This window comes from Syngnathus floridae, chromosome 9 (assembly GCF_059516105.1).
Source record: "Syngnathus floridae isolate MCC-2025c chromosome 9, RoL_Sflo_1.0, whole genome shotgun sequence".
NCBI lineage: Eukaryota > Metazoa > Chordata > Actinopteri > Syngnathiformes > Syngnathidae > Syngnathus > Syngnathus floridae.
In genome coordinates this window covers 12,027,984-12,050,000 of record NC_142421.1, presented here as the reverse complement: position 1 = coordinate 12,050,000, position 22,017 = coordinate 12,027,984, and the positions used below count along the sequence as shown (strand labels likewise).

General features: G+C 44.7%; 4 protein-coding genes across 5 annotated transcripts in view; 1 reads left to right on the top strand and 3 right to left on the bottom strand.

Annotated features, from left to right (window-relative positions):
- The window catches only part of runx2a (RUNX family transcription factor 2a), a 5,812-nt gene extending 48 nt beyond the window's left edge, over positions 1 to 5,764 (bottom strand). Inside the window, exons 1-7 of the mRNA XM_088385362.1 lie at positions 3,920 to 5,764; positions 3,366 to 3,420; positions 1,963 to 2,153; positions 1,483 to 1,642; positions 1,203 to 1,307; positions 1,028 to 1,093; positions 1 to 682 (exon numbers count right to left, since the gene is read on the bottom strand). The exon at positions 1 to 682 is cut by the window's left edge and continues 48 nt beyond it. Coding sequence (XP_088241488.1) covers positions 315 to 682; positions 1,028 to 1,093; positions 1,203 to 1,307; positions 1,483 to 1,642; positions 1,963 to 2,153; positions 3,366 to 3,414 — 939 coding nt within the window. The 5' untranslated portion in view covers positions 3,415 to 3,420; positions 3,920 to 5,764 and the 3' untranslated portion in view covers positions 1 to 314. The remainder of the gene's footprint in view (positions 683 to 1,027; positions 1,094 to 1,202; positions 1,308 to 1,482; positions 1,643 to 1,962; positions 2,154 to 3,365; positions 3,421 to 3,919) is intronic.
- On the top strand, positions 2,536 to 6,919 carry supt3h (SPT3 homolog, SAGA and STAGA complex component). Its single transcript, XM_088385357.1, has 12 exons — positions 2,536 to 2,662; positions 3,147 to 3,262; positions 4,250 to 4,334; positions 4,623 to 4,709; positions 4,834 to 4,930; positions 4,998 to 5,146; positions 5,225 to 5,300; positions 5,451 to 5,563; positions 5,627 to 5,731; positions 5,812 to 5,940; positions 6,222 to 6,311; positions 6,376 to 6,919. The coding sequence occupies exons 2-12, from the start codon at positions 3,180 to 3,182 to the stop codon at positions 6,415 to 6,417; spliced, it is 1,056 nt and encodes a 351-aa protein (XP_088241483.1). The 5' UTR covers positions 2,536 to 2,662; positions 3,147 to 3,179; the 3' UTR covers positions 6,418 to 6,919.
- Positions 6,492 to 15,763, bottom strand: cdc5l (CDC5 cell division cycle 5-like (S. pombe)). The gene is made up of 19 exons (XM_088385349.1): positions 15,551 to 15,763; positions 15,188 to 15,291; positions 14,885 to 15,046; positions 14,671 to 14,798; positions 11,066 to 11,165; positions 10,852 to 10,978; positions 10,516 to 10,607; positions 10,291 to 10,435; positions 10,022 to 10,204; positions 9,376 to 9,524; positions 9,122 to 9,293; positions 8,848 to 9,012; positions 8,574 to 8,654; positions 8,257 to 8,499; positions 7,825 to 7,932; positions 7,654 to 7,743; positions 7,310 to 7,441; positions 6,964 to 7,044; positions 6,492 to 6,863 (listed from the first exon to the last, which is right to left on the bottom strand). Exons 1-19 carry the CDS (start codon positions 15,593 to 15,595, stop codon positions 6,750 to 6,752), a joined length of 2,421 nt encoding a protein of 806 aa, XP_088241475.1. The 5' UTR covers positions 15,596 to 15,763; the 3' UTR covers positions 6,492 to 6,749.
- A 413-nt stretch (positions 15,764 to 16,176) lies between these two features.
- Positions 16,177 to 21,310, bottom strand: napba (N-ethylmaleimide-sensitive factor attachment protein, beta a). Of its 2 annotated transcripts, none has more exons than XM_088385363.1 (10): positions 20,582 to 21,310; positions 19,498 to 19,577; positions 19,090 to 19,206; positions 18,964 to 19,010; positions 18,564 to 18,641; positions 18,437 to 18,492; positions 18,286 to 18,370; positions 17,704 to 17,808; positions 17,539 to 17,607; positions 16,177 to 16,889 (listed from the first exon to the last, which is right to left on the bottom strand). In XM_088385363.1, exons 1-10 carry the CDS (start codon positions 20,677 to 20,679, stop codon positions 16,719 to 16,721), a joined length of 906 nt encoding a protein of 301 aa, XP_088241489.1. In that variant the 5' UTR covers positions 20,680 to 21,310; the 3' UTR covers positions 16,177 to 16,718. The 2 variants fall into 2 exon arrangements, with proteins under 2 accessions (XP_088241489.1, XP_088241490.1); XM_088385364.1 differs by having other exon boundaries at positions 16,177 to 16,866; positions 20,582 to 21,297.
- Positions 21,311 to 22,017: the final 707 nt, after the last annotated feature.

Genomic DNA, 22,017 nt, shown 5'->3' with positions numbered 1-22,017 from the left:
CTCGCTGTTGCCATTTTGGCACATAGGGCGCATCTGGAAGGTATCCAGAGTGCTTGGCTTTTTCCACATTTCATGTAATGCTCCAAAATGGGTTAATATTATTTTCCACTCAAGACTAACGCAACACCCTGTTGGGAAAATTTGCTGCAAATTTATTCATAATAAGAATCACATAAATGCAGCCCTTAAACTATCTCCTATCATTTTTGAATAGTACAATACATGTGAGAGATTAGTTGATTCTGTCCAGTCTACTGAGGGTGTTGACAATGTAAAGATTCAGGAATCAATGGTGGCTCGCCATCTCCATCGTCTCAATAAGGCCTCCACACAGGTTCCTCTCCCCTGAGGGTCAAACACGCCCCCTCAATGTAAGCGCTCAATGCTACCGCTGTCGCCGTGCCTCCATCATCCCCCATCTGGATGGCTTGGTTGGGCCCGTGGTAATAAGGGCCGCCGTGGCTGAGCGGAGGGGGGGACGTTGAGTTAAGGTAGGAGGCATAGACGGGGGGCTGGGCGGAGTAGGACAGGACGGGATGGCACTGACGCTGGTGCTGGCACTGGCGCTGTTGCTGGCAGCGCATTGTGACAGGCGGAGGAAAGGAAGATTTCAAGGCGGCCATCTGACCCAAAAGGGATGGCTCGCTGGACCATAGGGAGGAGGAGGACCAAGTTCTGCAGTCTGGAGAGGAGGACTACGGTTACCCATTATGCACACTCAACCTAATCTGACTAGAAAATGGGAAGTATGGCAACTTCCTTTGGACTCTCTAGGTTTTATGTCAATAAAAACATGAATAAATATGACGGCCTTGGTACTCAGTCCACTTAGGAAGTTGGAAAACCGCAAATCCACTTGGACAAACATGGTCTCAAAGACACAAGTGTTCAGCTGATACCACACACCAAAAGATAAGAGAACAAATGCAGCAAACACATGAAGCATTATTAAACAAGATACAAAACACATGCTTACAAAATGGCAATGATGGAGAGCGTCACAAAAATTCAAAAGTACTTTTTTTACCAGAAGATGACAAGCCACAGCTGGATGATCTGAAAAGTGCTGACTCCACTTCTTTCTGATGCTGTCCTGGGAGATAAAAGCAATGGCCTCAATACCAATCAACTAGAAAATGAAAATAAACATTATAATTATTCCGTGATTGGTTGTGTTTTCAGTGTGGGGGGCATGCACTGACGTCTGGGCATACGCGGGCCGTCCACCGTCACCTTGATGGCCCTGTGCAGCGTGGCCACCTGAGGGGGCGCGGTCAGCACATTGATGGACAAGGTGAAGCTCTTGCCTGGAGAGAAAGACAGAGAGAGAGAGAGAGAGAGAGAGAGAGAGAAACATCAGTTATCATTAAATGTGACTACGACTGGTTCGGTATGTAATCTGCTTGATGTCAGCTGACATAGGTTCCAGAACTCCCGTGACTCTGAACAGAATAAGCCATGTTGAGAATGAACGGATTCTACCTCTGCCGCTGCGACCAATGAAACGCAGGTCGTTGAAGTGGGCGTGACCCTGCCTCATGGTGGCCGTGGCGTTGCGTAACTCGGCGCTGCTGTTGTCATCGTTTCCCGCCATCAGCATGACCAGTGCGCCGTCCGGCACGTCATTGCCCAAGGAAACGACCTGAACAATAGAGGAAAACGGCACATGCTTTTCATGGACGTTATCAGTTATCGATATTAATAATCTGCTTAAATTTTGATGGTGACATAATAATGCTTTGTGTGATTCTTATACGATGTACACTGTTATGTACCAAATGAGGGAATATAGAAGGGCTCACACTTTTCACATTTCACAGAAATTCATAAAAGAATGACTTGTTTGTTTAATTTCCCACTTAATGGATGGGCAGGCACTCAAGTGCGTATTTGTATAGATACAACATATTCAAAAGCCATTTTTTCTTTATAGCTGTAATTTAAATGCAGGCAAGTGCTCACAGTGAAGGGTCGAGGCAAGGTCTTGTTGCACCTCCAGTGATAAGGCAGGCTGCTGCACAGGAAGTTGGGGCTGTCAGTGGCCACTAGGCCTCTGGTGAGCGCTGCGCCACGCTCGTGGAGGTCGCACGTTTTGGCTTCGTCCAGGTCGAGGTTGGATGGCGATGGAGCAGGTCGATTCTTCGACACAGCATCTAATTGACACAAAATGTATGGGTTTTCTTGCGGTACTGTACATATGTTGTGAAATAAAAAGCTTGCTTGCAAACTTCAGTAATATGGCCATTATCTTTCCGTTGACATTTTTACAAAAACGAGGCAAACAATGGCCATTTATTTCAACCATATCTTCAATATATTTTCAATATCTTCTTATTTTTGAAGGAATAAGAGCTTGCTTTAAAAAAACAAAAGACAAAAAAAAAAAACTGCCCCAAACTGCCATAAATAAGACTTGCTTTAGTCTTTACAAAAGGACAAAACATTCATAGATATATAAAATCAAACTATTAAATAAAAATATTTATTTGAATTTTCACTTTTTTTATTTTAAAAAATTTAACAGAGTTCAGCGAAAACTACACGTAGTGCCATGCACGCTATTTTCCGGCCCTCCTATTTTCGTCATCAAAACGCGCCGGGATTCCACTGAAACTAAAACACACTGCGCAAACAACGACGAAAAATTGCTGGAGAACTTTTGGTGAGTTTTTCTTCATGTCTTGCTCTATATATTCTTACTTTATCCCTCTGCCGTCATATCTTTGTCTGTCTTTTTTGTATTCGTGGAGCATTGATGCCTCCTAAACCGCACTGTTTGAATATAGCGCAACGGTGTCGTTTTTATTATTCAGATTTGACTACCGGAGGGGAAGCAGTGCGGTTAAAGCACCTGCCAGTGTGCGTGTATTGCCGCAATACTTTAATTGTATTGTGGCGTTCTTTTTAGCGTTTGGCTCGGCCTAACCCTAAGTGTGATCGATGCATTTATGAAAACAACATCAAACCACCAAATAACCATAATACCATACAAAAAAACAACAACATAAAAGTGATTTCCAATAATCTTATAATAACTGTGGAGAAGAAAAGATGTTGGAAATTACACTGCACGTTTAAATCTTTTAAAACTGTGGAGTCAATGTGTTATTGTCATCGAGTAAAAATGTCTTGATGTTTTTGTTTAGCATCAGAATTTGTGACTGGTCCAGAGAGGTCACATGGCTGGTTCGGCCATCAGCGGCTCCCGAGAACGTCCTGCTGCAACCAGGACCAGTTTTATACCTGAGATACAGGGCATGATGTATGTAACTCTCTCTCACACACGCACAAACACACACACTCACGCACGCACACACACACCTTCTCGCGTTCTTTCCCACTCACACACAAACACAGAGACTCACTTGTATTGAGTGTGTGGCCGCTGGCATTGAAGAGACTATTTGACGCCATGTCAGCCTGTTTATGAACACATGCCACAAAGCACATGGTCACAATACAATTGAAAGGCATCATACCCGTTCTAATGACAAATTTTCACCGAATGCTTCACTATTTCTCTCTCTCAAATGTGATTTGCGCCTTGGCACTCAAAATAACACATTTGCAATTGGATAACTGCACATGGGAATCAGGTTGTACAGCTAAACTGGAACAGTTAAATCTGATGTAAATATCATACATTAGCAGTGTATATATCCATTCAGTGTGTGTAATGTAGATTTGGCACATTCAATAAAAAAAACAACTGTAAAGGTGTAAGAGGATGTGCTCCCTTCTGTTCGTGAGTCCTCACTGCCATTTCTTGAAAGACTAAGCGAGCAGCAAAAGGACAATTTATGACTTTATTTTTTTTACCCCAAAGACGAAACTAACATGCATTTGAGAGGATAATTTTAGATATACATTTTAAAATCTCATGGTCATCATGCCCAGCTGGCGTTTGTGTATTACTCACCTGGTGGTGTCGTTGGCGGTCGGAGACGCCTGCAAGCCAGTCAGCCTCAAAACCGAACCCCAAGCCTCAGGGTGAACCTCTCAACCTCGAAGTTCAACCCCTCTCGGTCATGTGAGTGACAGCTGCCGACGACCAATCACGGCACAGGGGTGGCGGGCTGGGGAAAGATGAGAATGGATGTCGAGGATGTGGTTTTCAACTTTGTGGGTTGTCCTGGAACTTCTTTCTCTACATGCAAATGGGAGGTTTACCCAAATGTGTGTGACTCACCTGTGCGTTTGCCCAAATGTGTGTGATTCACCTGTGAATGTGTGTCTGTGTGTGTGTTAGGTTTGCCCTGGGAGATGCGCGCAGGCCGCTCCACGAGACAGCAGCCCTGGTGGAGGACATTGTGCATACACAGCTTATCGCCATGGTAACACACTGTTTTACACGCGATGATGGTGTTTAGTGAAAACGTTTTGCATTTTCTCCTAAAGTTTTCTTTCAAAAAGAAAGTGAGAAAAGAAAGGCAAACTTAAAATGAAGCGTTCAGACATGCTTAACTCACTGTTCCCGAGCAAGTGGTACTGCAAGACAAGGCTGGCCTTTTGATTGAGCAATTTTCAAATACGGCATTCGTACATGGCAAAAGATATTTACGATAACAATTGCTTGAGAATGTCCGTCCGTGTATAATGTATAAGTATAATGTGGTGACCAGCTTCATCAGGCCAGCGAGGGCGCCACCCTTCGTGGTTCGAGGGTCATCGCCGTGGAGGACATCCTCTTCCTAATGCGCAGAGACAAGGTCAGCACAGTAAACATGCACAAATTGAGTGAAACTCTTGAAAAATCAAAATGTTTCTTTGGAAAATGGGACCTTTTCCTTGGTTAAAGAAAAGGTTTCTTTTTGTGTGTGCGCGCTTGTGCAGAGGAAGGTTTCAAGGCTGCTGAAGTATCTCCAGTTCCGCGATTACAAGTCAAAGCTTCTCAAGGGCCTGGACGACGATGATGGGCAGCAAGAACAAGGTGGGCCTTTTGCGTCTTTTTCCACCAAATCACAAACCCCAAACAATGACACCAAATTGGGGCACAGGGGCAGGATTGTTGGCCACAGTCGGCGGGAGCAACCAGCGTCGCCAGCGTTTGGCTCAGGATTACCTGCTGTGGTTGGACCACACGGGCGAGCTCCTGTCGCTGGCTGAGCGGCAGGAGATGGACCCGGTCAAGCAAGAGAGGCTGGAGGTGGTTGCCGTGGTGACGCACCATTAACCTCACCTTTTAGGATTAAGGGCTCTAATGGTGATTATTATGAGATTCTAGCGTCTGGAGCGTCACAGCAAAATGATGGACCAGACACAGTATGCCGAATTCTGTGAAAGTCGACAGCTCAGCTTTGGTAACTGTCAAAATAGCTGTACACATTGATACACACATTTCTTAATCAATTCTCAATCATTCTGATTCTTTCAAGATTTCTTCTAATATTCTGAGTTTAAATTACTATTTAATTCTGGTAACATTACGTACCCCGTTTTACATCCATCAGCCAAGAAAGCGTCCAAGTTTCGCGACTGGCTGGACTGCAGCAGCCTGGACCTGAAACCCAACAGCGTTGCCATGGAGATACTGTCCTACCTGGCCTACGAGACTGTCGCACAGGTAAGCGGTTCATTCTTCCAGAGATCTGCCTTTTTGTTGAGTCCTTTCAATTCATGGTTGCAGATTGTAGACTTGTCTCTGCTGGTGAAGCAGGAGATGGTGGCAAAGACCAACGCAGTCACTCATGTCATCTCGGCCAGCCACATACACTACAACACGCAGGCTGAGGTACACACAGTATGAGTCTTGTTTACTCTTCTAGTCTTTCATTTGTTGGTCTAAATTAAATTTGATGTGTTGCCGAGCAGGTCAAGAAAGAATCAGAGTCCCCTGAGGCCACACCTCCCTCCACTCCTGGCTCCTCCCACTCATCCAAGCCTCTCCTCCAGGGCAACGGAAGCCTCGACGGCAGAGCGCGGCAGAGGAAACGTAAAAAGGTCAAAACGCTGTGTTCAACTGAGGCCACAACCAAGAGAAATACATGAAAATTTGTACTTTTGCATAGTATATGAAAATGTATATTTTTCCAGACAAATGTTTTTTTGCCCCACAAGCAAACTTATATTTTCACAATCTAGTCTTTTAAAGAAAAATGAAATACCCCAAGTCCTCTAGATTTTTGTAGAACCCCCCCCCCCCCCCCCCCCCCCCCTCAAAAAACTATGGCTTAGAAGAACCCCTCAAAAGACACTGAATGCACTTGAAACTCTTGCTTCAGAGCTGCCTTGCCACAGCGGAACCTCCCAGCGGCGCCATCCAGCCTTGTCACATCCGAGAGGCCATAAGAAGATACAATTACCGACACACTGTAAGAAGTCACACACGTCGCTATGTCTGTGTTCATGCGTGTTGAAACTGTTGCGTTTCTGCAGAGCCCCTACAGGAGGAGTGGGATGCCTTACCTGGCCTGCTGACCACCACACATGGAAAACCATTGCCACCTCCCCTTTTTTTTGTATGTTAAGAAAACATCATCCAGTGCACACAATTTGGCATTGTGGAAATAAACTTTAATTTTTGCCAAGACAAACGTAGAACACAAAAGGTGCGTGGGACACGCTCGCTTGCTCAATTTACTGGCCAGTATCCTACACGTTTGACGTTTTCCTTCTCCAGCACACCTTATTCAAATGATCAAGATTGTGTTAGAGGAAAGATAGATCTAAAACGAGCAAGATCCGGCCCTCGAGGACAGGAGTCTGAGACCGGTGGCGTACACTGTAAAAAAGGAACAGTTCACCGTGGCTCAGAATTTCTGAGCGCCGTTGACCAGGCCCTCACGCATCGTTACAAGTTCTCCATAGCGCTGCTGGAGTTCCCGCTCTCGTTCCATCTGACGCTCAACGTCCTCGCGCAACATCTACATGGGTGCACATGAAAAATGTAAATGATAATAAAGGTCTATTTTTTTCCAAACATTTAGTGTGTGTGTGTATATGAGGAAAAAGAGAGGGACGAACTTCCAGTCTTTTGGGAATGGCCGTGTCTTCTTGTTTCTTCAGCTGACTGAAGGTCTCCAGCTCCATAGCTGCTTGCTCCACCTGGTGTCAAAAAAAAGAAAAACAGTTCAGCGAGTGCAGATGCATTTGGGATACGTGCTTTGTGTCGAGAATCAGGCATTTGTTCCAAATGTATCACATAAGTTCCACTAAGTGTTGTTGATTAGGTCAATGTAATGCAGCAGTTAAAAACAACATTGGGCTAACTGGTTCAAAGTGTTAAGGCTACAAGAGAATCTTCAAATGACTGAATTGGGATTTGGAGTGAATTTTGGTGTGTGAAGGACGTCGCAGTTTGGAGGCTGACCTGCTCCCAGAGTTCGTTGTGCTGCTTGAGGAGGCCGAGAGCTCGGGATTGGAAGCCTCCCAGGAGGATCTTGAGCTTCTTCTCCAGTTTGGCTGCCTTGCGGGCTTCTGCAGTCATGTGACCGCGGTTCACCTGCACGGAGAGCAATATGAAAACACTATTAGCAACAAAAAACAGAAAAAGCATCTTAGGAGAAAAAGCCTAAAAAATGTAAACTTTTTTTTTTCTTCTTCATATATATTTCCAGTAAAATGACCTCCCTTGAAAGGCAAGCTTACCCCACAAAATATTGTTTTGAAAAAATTTACACTTGCTTTTCTTCTCTCTCATTATGTGTGACTTACTTCGAGTTTCTTTTCCACGCTCTCCAGCCTTTCCTTCTTGGTTGCCAGATTGGCTCGGGTGTATCTGTTTTGTCCTGGCAGGTACAACACCTGCGCACACAGGCACAGTGTTATGAATACTTGTGATGGAAATACTAATATATGAATAAGAATGCGAATGCAAAAGGTGACCTGGCTGTAGCATTCCTCCCACACTTGTGAGTAGGCTTCCATGCTGAGGTCTCCGTGGCCCATGCCCGCCTTCACCACCTCCATCTCAGCTGCCAGGACCGCTTTGGCCTGACCAGCCAAAACATGCACACAAAATTGATTAGTGTTTTTTTTTTTTTTTTTTTACGGTTGTATATTTAGATTATTTTTTATCTATTTTTAAAGATATCTTGTGCTTTTGTTTAGCTTTATTTTCAAATTGTTCGCTTTAAAACTAATGTCTGTGCTTTTTCATGTATATTTAATTTGGAGCACCATTTATAATCATATATTAATAGAAAATAGAAGACTGTTGTTGATTGCTTCATTTCAATGAAAACCTAAGGCTTGACAAACACAGGCCAGCCCTTCATTTCTTCCGTGCGGTAACAGTACTGGAACGAGAGGTGAGACCTTGTCCATGTCCTCGGTGCTGACGGTGCTGTACGCGTGCGCATCCAGGTAGGCGATGTGCAGAGCGTTGTTGGAGGTGGCCGTTGGCCCTCGGGCCTTTGCACGCTGCAGCTGGCCGCCCCCCGCGGGATGGTGAAGACAGTCATAATGCATCATGGTGATCATCTCTTGTTTGATCAGCTCCTCGGCCACCTGCAGGTCGTTCAGCTCCATGGAGGCGGGACGCAGTACTGACTCGTTCACCTGATCATGCAACCAAACGTCTTCAATTGCTTGACATGTGTGCTTATGCTTGTGCCTGTGCGCGTGCTCATTACATCAGTGGGTCTGGGCAGGTTCCTCTGAACAGCAGTGTGGCGCAGCTTGAGCTCCTTCTCCCTCTCCGCATCGCGATGGGCCTGAATAGCACAAACACATGCTAACATTTGTGTAGCGAGCAGCATAAACCCAACATGAGCAATTTTGTCTAGGATATGAATTTTGATGCAACTGAAATGTCAAATTAAGGCACGTGCGACTTGTAAAAGTTAGGTAATTCCACCAGCAGTGTGTGTGTGTGTGTGTGTGTGTGTGCGCGCGCTCCTCTTGAACCTGCTTGCGCGCCTCGACGTCAGCGGCGTCCTCCACGTAGCCGCACTCCATCTCGGTCTCTTCCAATTCTTTCTCTGCGTTTTCAGGCAGGACAATCTCAAAGTCGTTTTTGGGCAAAGGAAGTGACATCAGGCCCTGCCTCAGCTGCTGCAGACTCTCTCGTTGCTGCCGAGGAACGTAAAAAGTCACTTGGACCTTAAGTCAGAAATTGCTCAACATATTTTTGTGAAAAAATTAATGCAAAAATAGGGGAACCCCTCCCCGTTTTCCTGACCACATGTTTAGCATAGGACGGGTCAGCCAGCTGCTCCTCGCTGTTGATGTTCAACTTGTCCCTCAACGGCGTACGCAAGGGGGTCAGACCAGGTGTAACCGGCCCGCGTGGGGTCAACGCCTCGCTCGCTTGCGGGGTCATGCTCTCTGGCCCTTGGCCATGCCCAGGAGTTCTGCAAGGACAAGGTCGCTCAACGTTGTCCTTGACGCGCATGTCCACAGATGGAGGGTGGAGGCGTGCTTGCCGGCGGTTACCTGAAGGGGGTGCTGAGCACGGTGTTGGGGGTCTGCACCTGCTGCCGCTGGGGTGTCACGCCGCTGAAGTCGCTCTCATGCAACGGTGTGTTCAGGCCACCCTTCAGTGGCGTGTCAATATTGGTCAGCGCCATCAAATTCTGAGCTTCCTGCAACAACAAAAAGACAGAGCAAATCTTGACACATGCCCTCCATTTTTTTTTTTTCTCTTGTCCCAATCAGTCACTTTGGTTAGTTTGGATTATGACTGGGTTTCAAATCTTGTTTTGGGTTCTAATCCAGCATTAAGATGTCAAATAAGGTTTTTAAAGCTTGGGTTAGGTTTCCAAAATAGGGTATTGAGACAGCGTTAGGGATTTAAATTAGGGTGTTGAGTCTAGGCAGAGGTTTCAAACAAAGTTATGGATTCAATGCTGGCTTAGAGTTACAAGCCCAGGCTTGCTTTTCAAACCAGGGTTGTGGTTTCAATTTACGGTTTCAAGGCTACTTTATCTTTTCAAAGCAGGGTTTAAAAGCAGGATAAGGGTATCAAGTTAGGGGATGAAACAAGTACTGAGGTTTTAAATCTGGGTTGCAAGCCAGGAGTCGGGTTTCAAATGAGGGTTTGAAGGCGGAGTCGTATTTTACAATTCTGAAGTAGAATGACCTGCATGATCCGGTCCTGAGCGGCAGGCGTGCGCAATCCGGCGCTCATGTTGTTGGTGACGCTGTACTCGGAGAGCAGTGCTGAAGAAGCACCGTTGGCGCTCTCGCTCTCCTCAGCTGCCTGGCGGGCAACCTCGCTGGCCACGCCCATCTTCACCACCTCCTCCAGCTCGGCGTCGCTGATCTACAAAGGGAGAAAACGACACGGTCACTGATCATCATCGGCCACTGAATTGGCCTCAAATGAAGGTGTTAGCCTCAGGTGCTTACTTGTGGCGCAGGCAGGACCAATTTGGAGCGCTTCTTGGTAAACTCGGCCACGCCGCTGGTCTGCAAGATGGCCGAGGGCAGGTCGCTCTCCTTCTTCTTCTTGATCTTCTGCTTGTCCTTTTTCCGGTCCCGGTCCTCGCGCTCGCTGGCGAGAAAACACAAAGGTGTGGTGTGAGGCTAGCTCGCATGCTAACACGTGCTAACCAGCACTAATGCGCGACTGACTTGCGCAGCTCGCCGTCCAAGTGCTGCTGGCGGAGACGCTTGAAGTTGGGCGCCAGGGGGTCGTAAATCTCCATGCTTGTGTCGTAGAAGCCCTGAAAGAACACAAAATGGCCGCTCAAACGTTCTGCGTTTTTTGATGCACAGAATGCGGTACAGTGAACCCCCCCGATGTGTGAAAGGCTCAAACTTCAACTACACATTGAAGCCATTATGAGCTAGTTAGAGATTCCGTGACAGTCTTTGCCAGTTTTTGCAATTCACGTAAGGGCTTGTCCCCGACCTCCGCAAATCACGAAGAGTTCACTGTCATAAGAATTCAAGCAAGTTCTGAGTTACAGCGGCAGGTTTCTTTTCAAAGGGGATTTCAGCATTGTAGTCCACTCCTCGCTTCTTCTTCCTCCTCTTGCCGACGTGGATCCCCGCCGCTCTCAACTCTCGCCGCTTCTGCAGTGCCGCCAAACGTCTGCAAAAAGAGAAAGGTGGAACCTGCGTGGTGAATATCCACAGGTCCAACAAAAAGGTCAACCAAAGAGTAAGATGAAAATGCGACCTGGCTTCCTCCAACTGCTTCTCTCTGGCCTTCCTCTTGGCCTTCTTGCCCTGCGTGTTGGCCAGTCGAGCTCGGGCCTCAGACAGCATCTCAAGTTCATCTGAAAACATTTTGATGTTGTTGATTTGTGACAAATGAACACAACAGCACTCAGGAAATTCCAAGACTGATTTTCTCAGATCTAGTCAATTCCTGGCAGATATGCGGGTAGCAAAATATGGATGCATGGACACATAAAATTGTGTTTATGCGTATAGCATGCCTTTTGATTTGTGCATAAATAGAATGCGATCCGATGTTATGGTTTCAAAGTGGGGCTTCAAGCAATGGTTAATGTTTCAAATAAGGTTTCAAGGCAGGGTTATGTTTCAAGCCAAGAAAGCAAACAGAGAAATAAATTAATGGACCCCAAAGCTCATCTATGATATTAGCTGAATAAGATGAAAAGGAAGAACTTTTACTTTACAAATAGTTTCATTTTTTTGGTTCTGTTAGTTTTGTTTAATATGTTGCCATTCAGTTGAAAGCCCCCTGTCGAGCAGTCTTAGTGACCATCTACAGACCGCCCAAATATGATTCAAGGTTTTTTGATGAGTTTACCAAAATGCTGTCTATTGTGTGCATGGATTTTGACTGTGTTGTTTTAGTGAGTGATTTTAACATTCATGTTGATAATTTTAAAGATGGGTTTGCTAAAGAACTTTTAAATATTCTGGATAATTTTGGGCTTTCCCAGCATGTCACAGATCCAACACATACCAGATGTGACATATTGGATCTAATTATTTCCAAAGGTCAACATCTCCGAGGTTGTGGTAAATGATGTTGCTCTTTGTGATCACTACTGTGTCTTGTTTAAAATGACCACCCTTGCTAACCCTATGAAAGGGGAAGCAGAGGTAATCAGAAATAAATGATGACACCTGTGCATTATTCAACCAGGGTTTTATACCATCACGGACCCTTCCCTCGGCTCTAGTTGATGACCTTGTCGACAGTTTTAGTTCCAATGTTAAGACTGTTATTGATTCTATCGCCCCAATTAAGACCAAAGTTCTGTTAAGTAGGAAAACGTCACCCTGTACAAAATGCCACACAGGTTAAAGCTCTGAAAAGCGTATGTAGACAAGCAGAACACAGGTGGCGAAAAAACAAACTCCAGGTTTATTACAATATCTACAAAGAGAGTCTTCACAGGTATAACCAGGAACTGAAGAATGTAAGGCAATCATATTTTTCTGAGATTATCAATAGAAACAGCAATAATGGCTGCACACTTTTTTCTGTTGTGGACAGGCTGACTAAGGGTATAGCGTCTGTCCCTCCTGAACTGCTGTCTAACAAGGCATGCAATGACTTTGCAGCCTTTTTGTGTGTGCAGCTCAGTGGGCTAGTGGTAGAGTGTCCGCCCTGAGACTGGAAGGTTGTGGGCTCAAACCCCGGCCGGGTCATACCAAAGACTATAAAAATGGGACCCATTGCCTCCCTGCTTGGCACGCAGTATTAAGGGTTGGAATCGGGGGGTTAGATCACCAAATGATTCCCGAGCGCGGCACCGCTGCTGCTCACTGCTCCCCTCTCCCCCAGGGGATGGATCAAAATCACACGGGGATGGGTTAAATGCAGAGGACAAATTTCACCACACACAGATGTGTGTGTGACGATTATTGGGACTTTAACTTTTTTCACGAACAAAATATTACCGGTAAGACAAGCAGTGACAAGCAGCTCCAGCTCAGGAATGATAACATTTGCGCCTTCCTGTCCTATAGTCAATCTAGGACATTTTAGCCTCACAGATTATACAACTCTAATAGAAATGGTTTCAAAATTAAAGCCTACAACATGCAGCCTTGATACTCTGCCTTCTAACTTTTTTAAAACTGGTTTTAGCTGCATAGCTCCAGATGTACTGCAGATAATAAATAGTTCTCTTCAAGCAGGTCAATTTCCCCAGGCTTTGAAAACTGCAGTAATAAAACCTCTTTTAAAAAAACCAAATCTGGATGCCACAACAATTAGTAACTATAGGCCAATATCAAATCTACCATTCTTGGGGAAAATCATTGAAAAGGTTGTTTTCCAGCAAATCCATGCTTTTATGATGCAAAACAATCTTTTTGATACATTTCAGTCTGGATTTTGGCCACACCACAGCACTGAGACTGTACTTTTAAAAGTCTTAAATGAAATTCATCTAAATAATGATGCAGGCAAATCCTCTGTCCTGGTATTACTGAATCTCAGTGCTGCTTTTGATACAGTTGATCATAACATACTACTCAGCAGATTGGAAAAGTGGGTGGGACTTACCGGCACTGTGCTACAATGGTTCAAATCTTACTTACAATACAGAGACTTTTTTGTGTCAATGGGAAACCATGAGTCTGAGAGAACTAAGATCACATGTGGGGTTCCCCAAGGGTCCATTCTGAGACCACTACTTTTTAACATCTATATGCTACCCCTAGCTCATATTATGGAACATCTCAATATCTCATATCACACTTATGCCGATGACACACAACTTTATATCTCAATGTCATCACATGACCACAGTCCCCTACTCGCACTGAGAAATTGTATTCATCAAATCAATAAGCGGATGTGCCAGAATTTCCTCCAGCTAAATGCAGAAAAGACAGAGGTGATAATTTTTGGACTTAAAAATGAAAAGATCAGCGTTCACCTTCACGCTATGTCATTGACAGCTACAAATCAAGCCAGAAATCTCTGTAATTATTAAATTATTAAAAAGTAATTATTGACTCAGACCTGAACTTCAACAGCCAAGTTCATCACTAAATCTGCCTATTACCACCTGAAAAACATAACTAGAATTAAGGGGTTTCTGTCTCAACAGGATATGGAAAAATTTATTCATACATTCATTTTTAGTAGGTTAGATTATTGTAATGGCATCTTTACAGGCCTTAACAAAAAATCCATCAGGCAGCTTCAGCTGATCCAGAATGCTGCTGCCAGAGTCCTCACAAACACCAGGAAATCATATTACACCGGTCATTAGATCGCTACACTGGCTTCCTGTGAGTCAAAGGATAGATTTTAAAATCGTACTGCTGGTCAACAAAACGCCAAATGGTCTCGGACCAAAATACATGCTTGATCTACTTGTTCCTTATGAAGCATCCAGACCTCTCAGGTCATCTGGAACTGACTTGTTGCATGTCCCAAGAACAAGAACCAAGCAAGGAGAAGCAGCATTCAGTTATTATGCTCCTCACCTGTGGAACAAACTTCCCATAGATCTGAGGTCTGCTCAAACTGTTTGTGTTTGTGTTGTGTGTGTGTAAATATATATATATATAAATATAAATATATGTGTGTGTGTGTGTGTACAAAGCACATTGAGTTGCCTTGTGTGTGAAATGCGCTATATAAATAAATCTGCCTTGCCTTGCCTGCCTTAAATATGTTTACTTGCATAGGGTTTCAAAACAAGTTTTTAGCATGTCTTGAATTTGATACTTTAGCTTATTTCTCTCTTCTGTAAGTGTAACAGAAGCCATAAAGCGTCCATCCTATCACATGGATGAAACAGGATCTAAACAGTGACAAAATGGTTGCTGGCCGTGTTGGTTTACCTTCGTCCATGTCCACGGGGTCAGGCCTGGCCGGTTTAGTCTCAGGGTTGGGGTCTATCTCTCCCGGCTTCAACTTTCTGGGGTCCTCTCCCACTTCCTCCTCGTTGTCTCGCTGCGCTGCCTTGTCGCTAAAAATCACACATACATTCAGAGTCACACGGGTGGTTGTGAGGCCCGATGGCGTCATGTGACGACTGCGTGCTAGCCAGCATACAGCAGGTATTCGTAGTGCTCGAGACACTGAGCGGCCGTGCGTCCTATGATGGGCGCGATGGTTCGCCACTGGGTAGGCATCAGCTTGGCCAGATGGAGAAGCTTCTCCTCCTCCTCTCGGGACCACTCAGTTTTCTTGATGCTGGGGTCAAGCCACTCGTACCTGAGGACACACCAATTAAGTGGGGGATATGTTAGAGACCCACATGCAAGTCATAGGTCGGCTGGCCCTACCTCTGCCTCAGTTTCAGCCCCAAAAAATCTTGAATATCACATTTAAAAGTACCGGGAAGGACAAACTCACCATCGGGCTTTGCACTGCTTGGCCGACTTTCGATGGAGCAATGAGGCAATACGGGACCACTGATTTTTCCCATATTTCATCACCGCTGCCTTGAGGATTTCATCCTAAAATTGGCAGATTAGTGAAATAGTTGACATTTGTAGCAAGAATGGATTCCGAGTTAGCAAGAGTATCAAAAAATGACTATTAAGCACCCTGTGATAGACAGGGCGAACTAAATACAAATAGCGTCTTATAAGGTATCTAGGTCTTATAAGGTCTGCTTAACTTTGCATCTAGCTTGTAGTTATGTGAAGCTGCTCTGATCTCTACATGCTAGCGGGATTAGCAAGAAGCCAACCCGCTAGCTGTGTCAATGCCTACCTCCGTATTGCGCCAAACGCCTCCTTTGATCATGATTCGCGGCATCTTGGCAACTTTGTTGTTTTCTTTCCTTCTTCCAAAGGACGAAACAAGTAAGGAAGCAAAACTATCAGAAAATAAAAGCACACAGTCCGTACGATGGGCTGCAAGTCGAAAGAGCGCTCGTCGATACAAACAGGAAACGTGCGACGCTGATTCTTCGACTTGGAAAGAGAAAAATACTATGACGCTTAATTTGATAACTACTGCCCTCAGCAGGACAAATAGGAAACTACAACACGACAGTCACGTGAAGTGAGTGGGAAATTTTTTAACAACACAATGGCTCGTTTGATTTAAAAAAAAGGGAGAACTGAGGTGAAATGTAAAATATTGCCGTCCTGTGATAAAAAAACAAACTGAATCTGCAAATTTATTACTATAGCTACAATTGTTCACAAAAACATTAATTCTCTTCCTGGTTTGGTATGTTTTTCCAGTAGGTTTGTGTAATTTGCACACACATTCAACTAAAGTCTCCAAAGATTCTAAAATATTTGTAATTATGAAAGACATTGAATTTTTATTGATGTCAGATTCCATTTCGGCTCATTCAATTTGTAGGGGAAAAAAATTAACACACAATATCTGTCATGATACTGTATTTATTTCAAGATACGCTTTTACCCATTGCCCACAAACGATACCAGACAACAGGCACGAGTGCTTTTTCGCACAGTTAAGCACGACACAGCGAACACATCAACATGAGCACAGACATGCATAAATCAGGCCCTGGAGTGGTCGCTATGGGAGACGAGCAGTGAGTGATGATGTCACTGAAGAGTGGACACAACCAAAAAAGGGCAAATTATTAACACTGAGCACCATAATAAACAATAAATGTCTATATGGAAAATTAAATATCTTAAACATATATATTCCTTATTATCTGCTCATATTCCCTATCAAATAATCATATTCACACAAACCCATTCATACTTTTCCAGTGTTACAATACAGTGTGTGTGTGTATGTATGCATGTGTGTGTGTGTGTGAGCATGAGTAGGGACACACAGAGGTGGTCTACCGGTGATGCTTAGCTTGTTTGGTTTGATCACATGCAGACTGATATGTACAAGTTCAGCTTGTGGCCACTGAGCTGCCCGCCCGCCACCTTGCTCTACTTCAGGTCCCCGGCGTCCCCCTGGATGGTCTTTTTGATGCGCAGCAACATGGTGGTGAGCCACTGGTCCAGGCGGGAAACTGAATCAAACTCCTTGACGGCCTCAGTGAAGGCTTCGCTGTTCTGCTCTTCGTGAGCCTCCAGAAGTTTCTGTGTGCACACCGACGAGAAGGCTATGTCAAAATAATGCACAATGAGAAGAATGAGCATGACGTGCATTCAAACCTGTATTAAGACCCGTGTTGTAGCAACTTGGGCTTATTTTCATTTCATGCACATTTGTGTACCATATAGGAAAATAAACGCATGTAGTAGATCATATGAGGACACACACCACTATATTAGGTACACACTCAAGGACATTACATACCTGTTTGTATTCATTTCACATTGACTGAAAGGTTATCCAAGATCATAAATACATAAAACATAAAGACCTTCGGGGACTAAATATAGTGCCATAAATTTCATAAGAGCATGCGTCCAAAGAATTTCAAATGGGTAGTTCTATAATGTGGATTTCACTTGTAGCAGGGGTGGTTTGAAACCCAACCCCCTCAACATGAAGTAGCACGGTTTGAAACACATTGGCAAGCATTCTTTTTGCACTTGTATATACTGTATGCATGATCACAAAATAAATGTTAAAAAAAGTCAATCTAAAAAAAGTCAAATCAAGTAAATCATTACATTTTTTGGGGGTTGATATAGCCTTTTCTGAAATATGATGAAAAGCAGACAGCTGTGCTAGCAAAAGGCTTGAAAACCTCTCAGAGCAGTACATTTATGTTCATTAAAAAAAAGTTTAAAAACACATTTTACCTTTAACAGCTTCAGCTCTCTTGAATCTGAGAAAGCGGGGAACATCTCCTCATACTTCTCGATGGCCAACTGCAAACATACAGTTAGGTGTCAAGTCATGCAAATAATGACAACAAATGGAGCAAAGTGTGTTTGTGCACAATGCTTAGTTGGCAGGTGTGTGACCTTGGCATTGAGCTCATCCACGATGAAGTGACACAGGGAAGCCTTGAAGAAATATTCTTTGGCATTGTACTTCAACAAAGGGTTGTCCATGGTGCTCATGGCCACCTGAGACAGACACAACACACACACACACACACACACACACACACACACACACACACACACACACACACACACACACACACACACACACGCACGCGCACACACACGCACACACACACACACACACACACACTCACTCACACACACACACACACACTAGGCATCATTCTTTGATAGAGTTGATTGGTATTGGTCATGGGCCATTTTCAGCTTCTGGCCAAACACACACTTTTAGTAGGATTCTTAACCACTCTTTGATGAGTGATGCGGGCATCAGGGAATTCATTGTACATTTTGTTCAGACCATCCATCCATCCATCCATCCATCCATCCATCCATCCATCCATCCATCCATCCATCCATCCATCCATCCATCCATCCATCCATCCATCCATCCATCCATCCATCCATCCATCCATCCATCCATCCATCCATCCATCCATCCATCCATCCATCCATCCATCCATCACAAAACGCCACCTGTTCATAGATCTCGATGGCCTTCTGGTACTGCTCCAGCTGGGCGCTGTAGTGGCCCACCTTCAGCAAACACTTGTTGGCCGAACTGAAACGACACAACGGCTAAAGTCGGGGTTTCCGCGGCGCTCACCACACTGCCTCCAAAAAGTACCTGTTTGACTCTTCCCCTTTGTAGTAGTCTGCCGCTTGCTCGTAGTGTGCGATGGCCTGCGGGACACAAACGCCACATGGACGATGGCCATGATGGGGACTGAGGAAGAAAAGTTGTTGTGTTTCACCTTCTCAATGTCCACCAACTCCGACTCATAGACCTCTGCGATGGTGATGTGATGTTTGGCAGCGATGGTGAAGCGACCCTGCAAGTCATCATACATATAATATGTAAAAATGCCACAAATGCTACTTTACAGGACACATCTTTATAATAGTTCTAAAGAAGTTATTATGACTGAAATATGCAATGACTAATAATGAATTGCGTGTGAATTATCAATCAAATGGAATAAAAACAAGATAGCATTTAGCCTAACTGCTAAATTTGACATGTTTGCACATTAACAAACAATTTTGTGTGAATTAATTGCAATGCTGTGTGATCGCTGCTGAAAGATTAGAATAAGTTAATTCAGATCCCGAAAACAAGACGGCACTCACAAATGCACACAAGATGCCACTCACCATGTCAGTGTAGATGTCAATGGCTTGATTGAGACAGTTGATGGCCTCTGCAGAGAAAGCGACAATGCACGTTTGTTTCCATATACACTGTGGCCCAGCCAGTGTGCTTGAGATGGCACGTCTCACCCTGCGGATCAGCCTTCTTGTAAGCGTTGCCTGCATCCACAAAGCTGGTGGCCGAGTCCAGCTTGTTTTGAAGCTGCATGTGGAGACGTGCCGCCTGGCAGAACGCATTTCCTGCAGCTAACGCACGAACACACAAAAACATACGATGACTGCTGCTTTGCTCACGACTGTTGCTCTCAAGTTGCTGTGCTGCTAATTAGTCAACGAAAAAAAGCGCAAAAAAGCATTTCATAGAATAGAAAATGTAGCTGCATGTACTTTATATTTTAACATACTAAGCACATTATTGTCAACTTTCAATTGGCTGAGCCACGAATGGCCTTTGTGCTTGCCAGCACGTTTATGCATCTGTCCACTGGTCACCTTGGAACTGTGAGTGTTTGAGTGTGTGTGTGTCTGTCTTCTCACCGCTCCAGTTCTTTGCCATCTTGAACATGTTAGCTGCTCGAGCATACATCTCACAGGCATCCTCTACCTTGTGGTTTCCACTGCACACATGTAACAGGCGCATGGGTGGACACAAGCAAAAACAATCATTATGTGGCCCGGGGCCATGCTTCGATTTGCTCAAATGTTACTGTCGTTGTGACTCAGCGTGAAATGAGCATTATTAGGAATGTGAGCTTGAGCACTAACAAATGCACAAAACTGCAATTGTTTGTTTACACTCAACCGTCAGTCAGTGTGAAGAATCCATACAGCTCTTCATACCACCAACAGGATAATCATCATCATCATCATCATCATACACATCATCGTAATAATGAATGAACTTTACTGTACCACTATCACTGTACTGCACCAAGTCATTTTTAAATGCTGTCACAATATCAATAAATCATACCAATGCATTTTGCTTGCAAAATAAAATAGGATTAGGTCTGCTTTTTCAGTAATTGTGGTCACAGTAATATGTAAATGCTGAATTAGGTCACCTGGATTATTTTTGTTCATTGAATTTGCCGTCATTTTTTCTGAGAACTTTCTAAACAACGAGACGACAATTATACGATCAGACGCTAATTGAAAATGCGCAATATCATGTGTTTTTCGTAGCCCCAAGAGTTGCACCAAACACGCATGCGCATCTCTTCCATCGCTGCCACGCACGCAGCGACTCGTCTCATGATGGTATCCCTCGCGCACTACGCAGAAGTGGATGGGGTGTTTTTTTATTGGTTTTATTTATACACGCACGGTGTGTGACAGGCACACGCAGTGCGAGTGACGACGTTTGCAAATAGACCGAATAACACAAAATGCCCCCGCGAGATCTCATCGTGACTGACAAGCAAAATATCCATCCATCCACCCATTCATCCATCTATCGCTCCATCCATCCATCCCTCCATTTTAGCAAGGCAAAAAAGAACACCCTGAAATAATGACGTCACATTTAGACGAATGTGCCGCATACGCAACACGAGACAGATGTAAACTCAACATACACGTAGACGATATTCACGTGAACGCGACTTCAACGGCCATTTACCCAAACATTCCGCCGAGAAACGAGCCGGACGCTTTGACCTTCTTGTCGGCGTCGGCCATGAGCTGCATGGCCTCCTTCTCTTTGCCGCTGTTGTCCATGGTGGCCCACGGGTGGCTGTGCACTGCTGTCTGGCGAAGGTCAGGGAAACGGCCCGATGTTCCGCAGTGGGGGCGAAGGTAAGAAGACAGAAGAGCCCGCTGTGATGCTGAGGCTGGAGAGAGGGAGGAGGGAGGGAGGGAGGCGGGAGGATAGAAGTGCCCGCTGGTGCTAAGGCTGAGAGCAGTTAAGCGATGCTCTTCTTCTTCGGAAAAAGTAAGAGGAGCACCTCGCGAGCTCTACTAGCTGGATGAAAAGCGAACTGCCCAAAACAAGAGGCAGAACGCTTTCAGTAGCAACATAGAATCGTGGCTTCTGCAAATCATTTCAAGATCAATTATTATTGATTTTGAAGTATGCTTATAGCTGCTTTTCCTGACAGTTGGATCTTTTTGGACAACTTTTGATGCCCAGTGCCGCCGGCTGCACCCCCGAAAAAGAAAACTTTATGCCCATGCAGGTTGTCTCTTCAACACAACCTCTCCATCTGTGACGGCCATACTCCCAAAATTGTTGGTCGGCTGGGGGGGCGTGAGGTCATCCACCCTCACCCCTGTATTGAAAGCCTAATTTGAAGCCTCAACCTGACCCTGAGTGGGGTGAAAAGTGCTGGATTGTCCTGCTTTCTTCAAATTGCACAAATGTAATATTCGCATTTTAAAAAAAAGAAATTCAAAGCGTCTTTACTTGTCTTTAAACGCTTGTCCAAGGCTTCAAAGTGATGTTATACATGTGTCGTCCACAAAGCATGCAAAGCACAAAGATATTTGTGTGTGTGTGTGTGTGTGTGTGTGTGTGTGTGTGTGTATGTGTGTGTGTGTGTGTGTGTGTGTGTGTGTGTGTGTGTGTGTGTGTGTGTGTGTGTGTGTGTGTGTGTGTGTGTGTGTGTGTGTGTGTGTGTGTGTGTGTGTGAAAGTCTGCTTTATTGTCAATTTCTTCACATGTCAAGACATACAGAGAGATTGAAATTGCGTTTCCTACTGTCCCACGGTGACACGACATATTACACATTCAAGTAAACAATGCGAAAAGTAAAAATAGGAAGGTACATACAATGAATAAATAAGAGCAATGTGGTGGAAATGGTGCAATTGTGCATAAAGCAGACAGTATAATAGAGCAAAAGTACAGGAGGAGTAATGCAAGTGGAGTAGTGCAAGGCAGCCATCGTGGCCCAAAAGGCCAGGACGTCATGTAGCCGAGGGTGGAGGGGGGAGAGGGAGGAGAGAGTTCAAGATCCTAACAGCCTGGAGTATGAAGCTGTTGGTGAATCTGGTGGTGCAGGAGCACAGGCTTCTGTACCTCTTCCCAGAGGGCAGTAGATCAAACAAAGTGTGAGC

What these genes read in the sequence shown, in the direction of transcription:
- supt3h (XM_088385357.1), top strand. Translation starts at nt 3,180, where the DNA reads ATGGCTGGTTCGGCCATCAGCGGCTCCCGAGAACGTCCTGCTGCAACC. An exon ending in CCTGAGATACAGGGCATGAT is followed by an intron (nt 3,263 to 4,249) that starts GTATGTAACTCT and finishes TGTGTGTGTTAG; the next exon opens with GTTTGCCCTGGGAGATGCGC. An exon ending in AAGTCGACAGCTCAGCTTTG is followed by an intron (nt 5,301 to 5,450) that starts GTAACTGTCAAA and finishes TACATCCATCAG; the next exon opens with CCAAGAAAGCGTCCAAGTTT.
- cdc5l (XM_088385349.1), bottom strand. Translation starts at nt 15,595, where the DNA reads ATGCCGCGAATCATGATCAAAGGAGGCGTTTGGCGCAATACGGAG. An exon ending in AAGCAGTTGGAGGAAGCCAG is followed by an intron (nt 10,979 to 11,065) that starts GTCGCATTTTCA and finishes CTCTTTTTGCAG; the next exon opens with ACGTTTGGCGGCACTGCAGA. An exon ending in TTGGACGGCGAGCTGCGCAA is followed by an intron (nt 10,436 to 10,515) that starts GTCAGTCGCGCA and finishes TTTTCTCGCCAG; the next exon opens with CGAGCGCGAGGACCGGGACC.
- napba (XM_088385363.1), bottom strand. Translation starts at nt 20,679, where the DNA reads ATGGACAACAGCGGCAAAGAGAAGGAGGCCATGCAGCTCATGGCCGAC. An exon ending in TTTCTCGGCGGAATGTTTGG is followed by an intron (nt 19,578 to 20,581) that starts GTAAATGGCCGT and finishes ACATGTGTGCAG; the next exon opens with TGGAAACCACAAGGTAGAGG. An exon ending in CCATCGAGATCTATGAACAG is followed by an intron (nt 17,809 to 18,285) that starts GTGGCGTTTTGT and finishes TGTCTGTCTCAG; the next exon opens with GTGGCCATGAGCACCATGGA.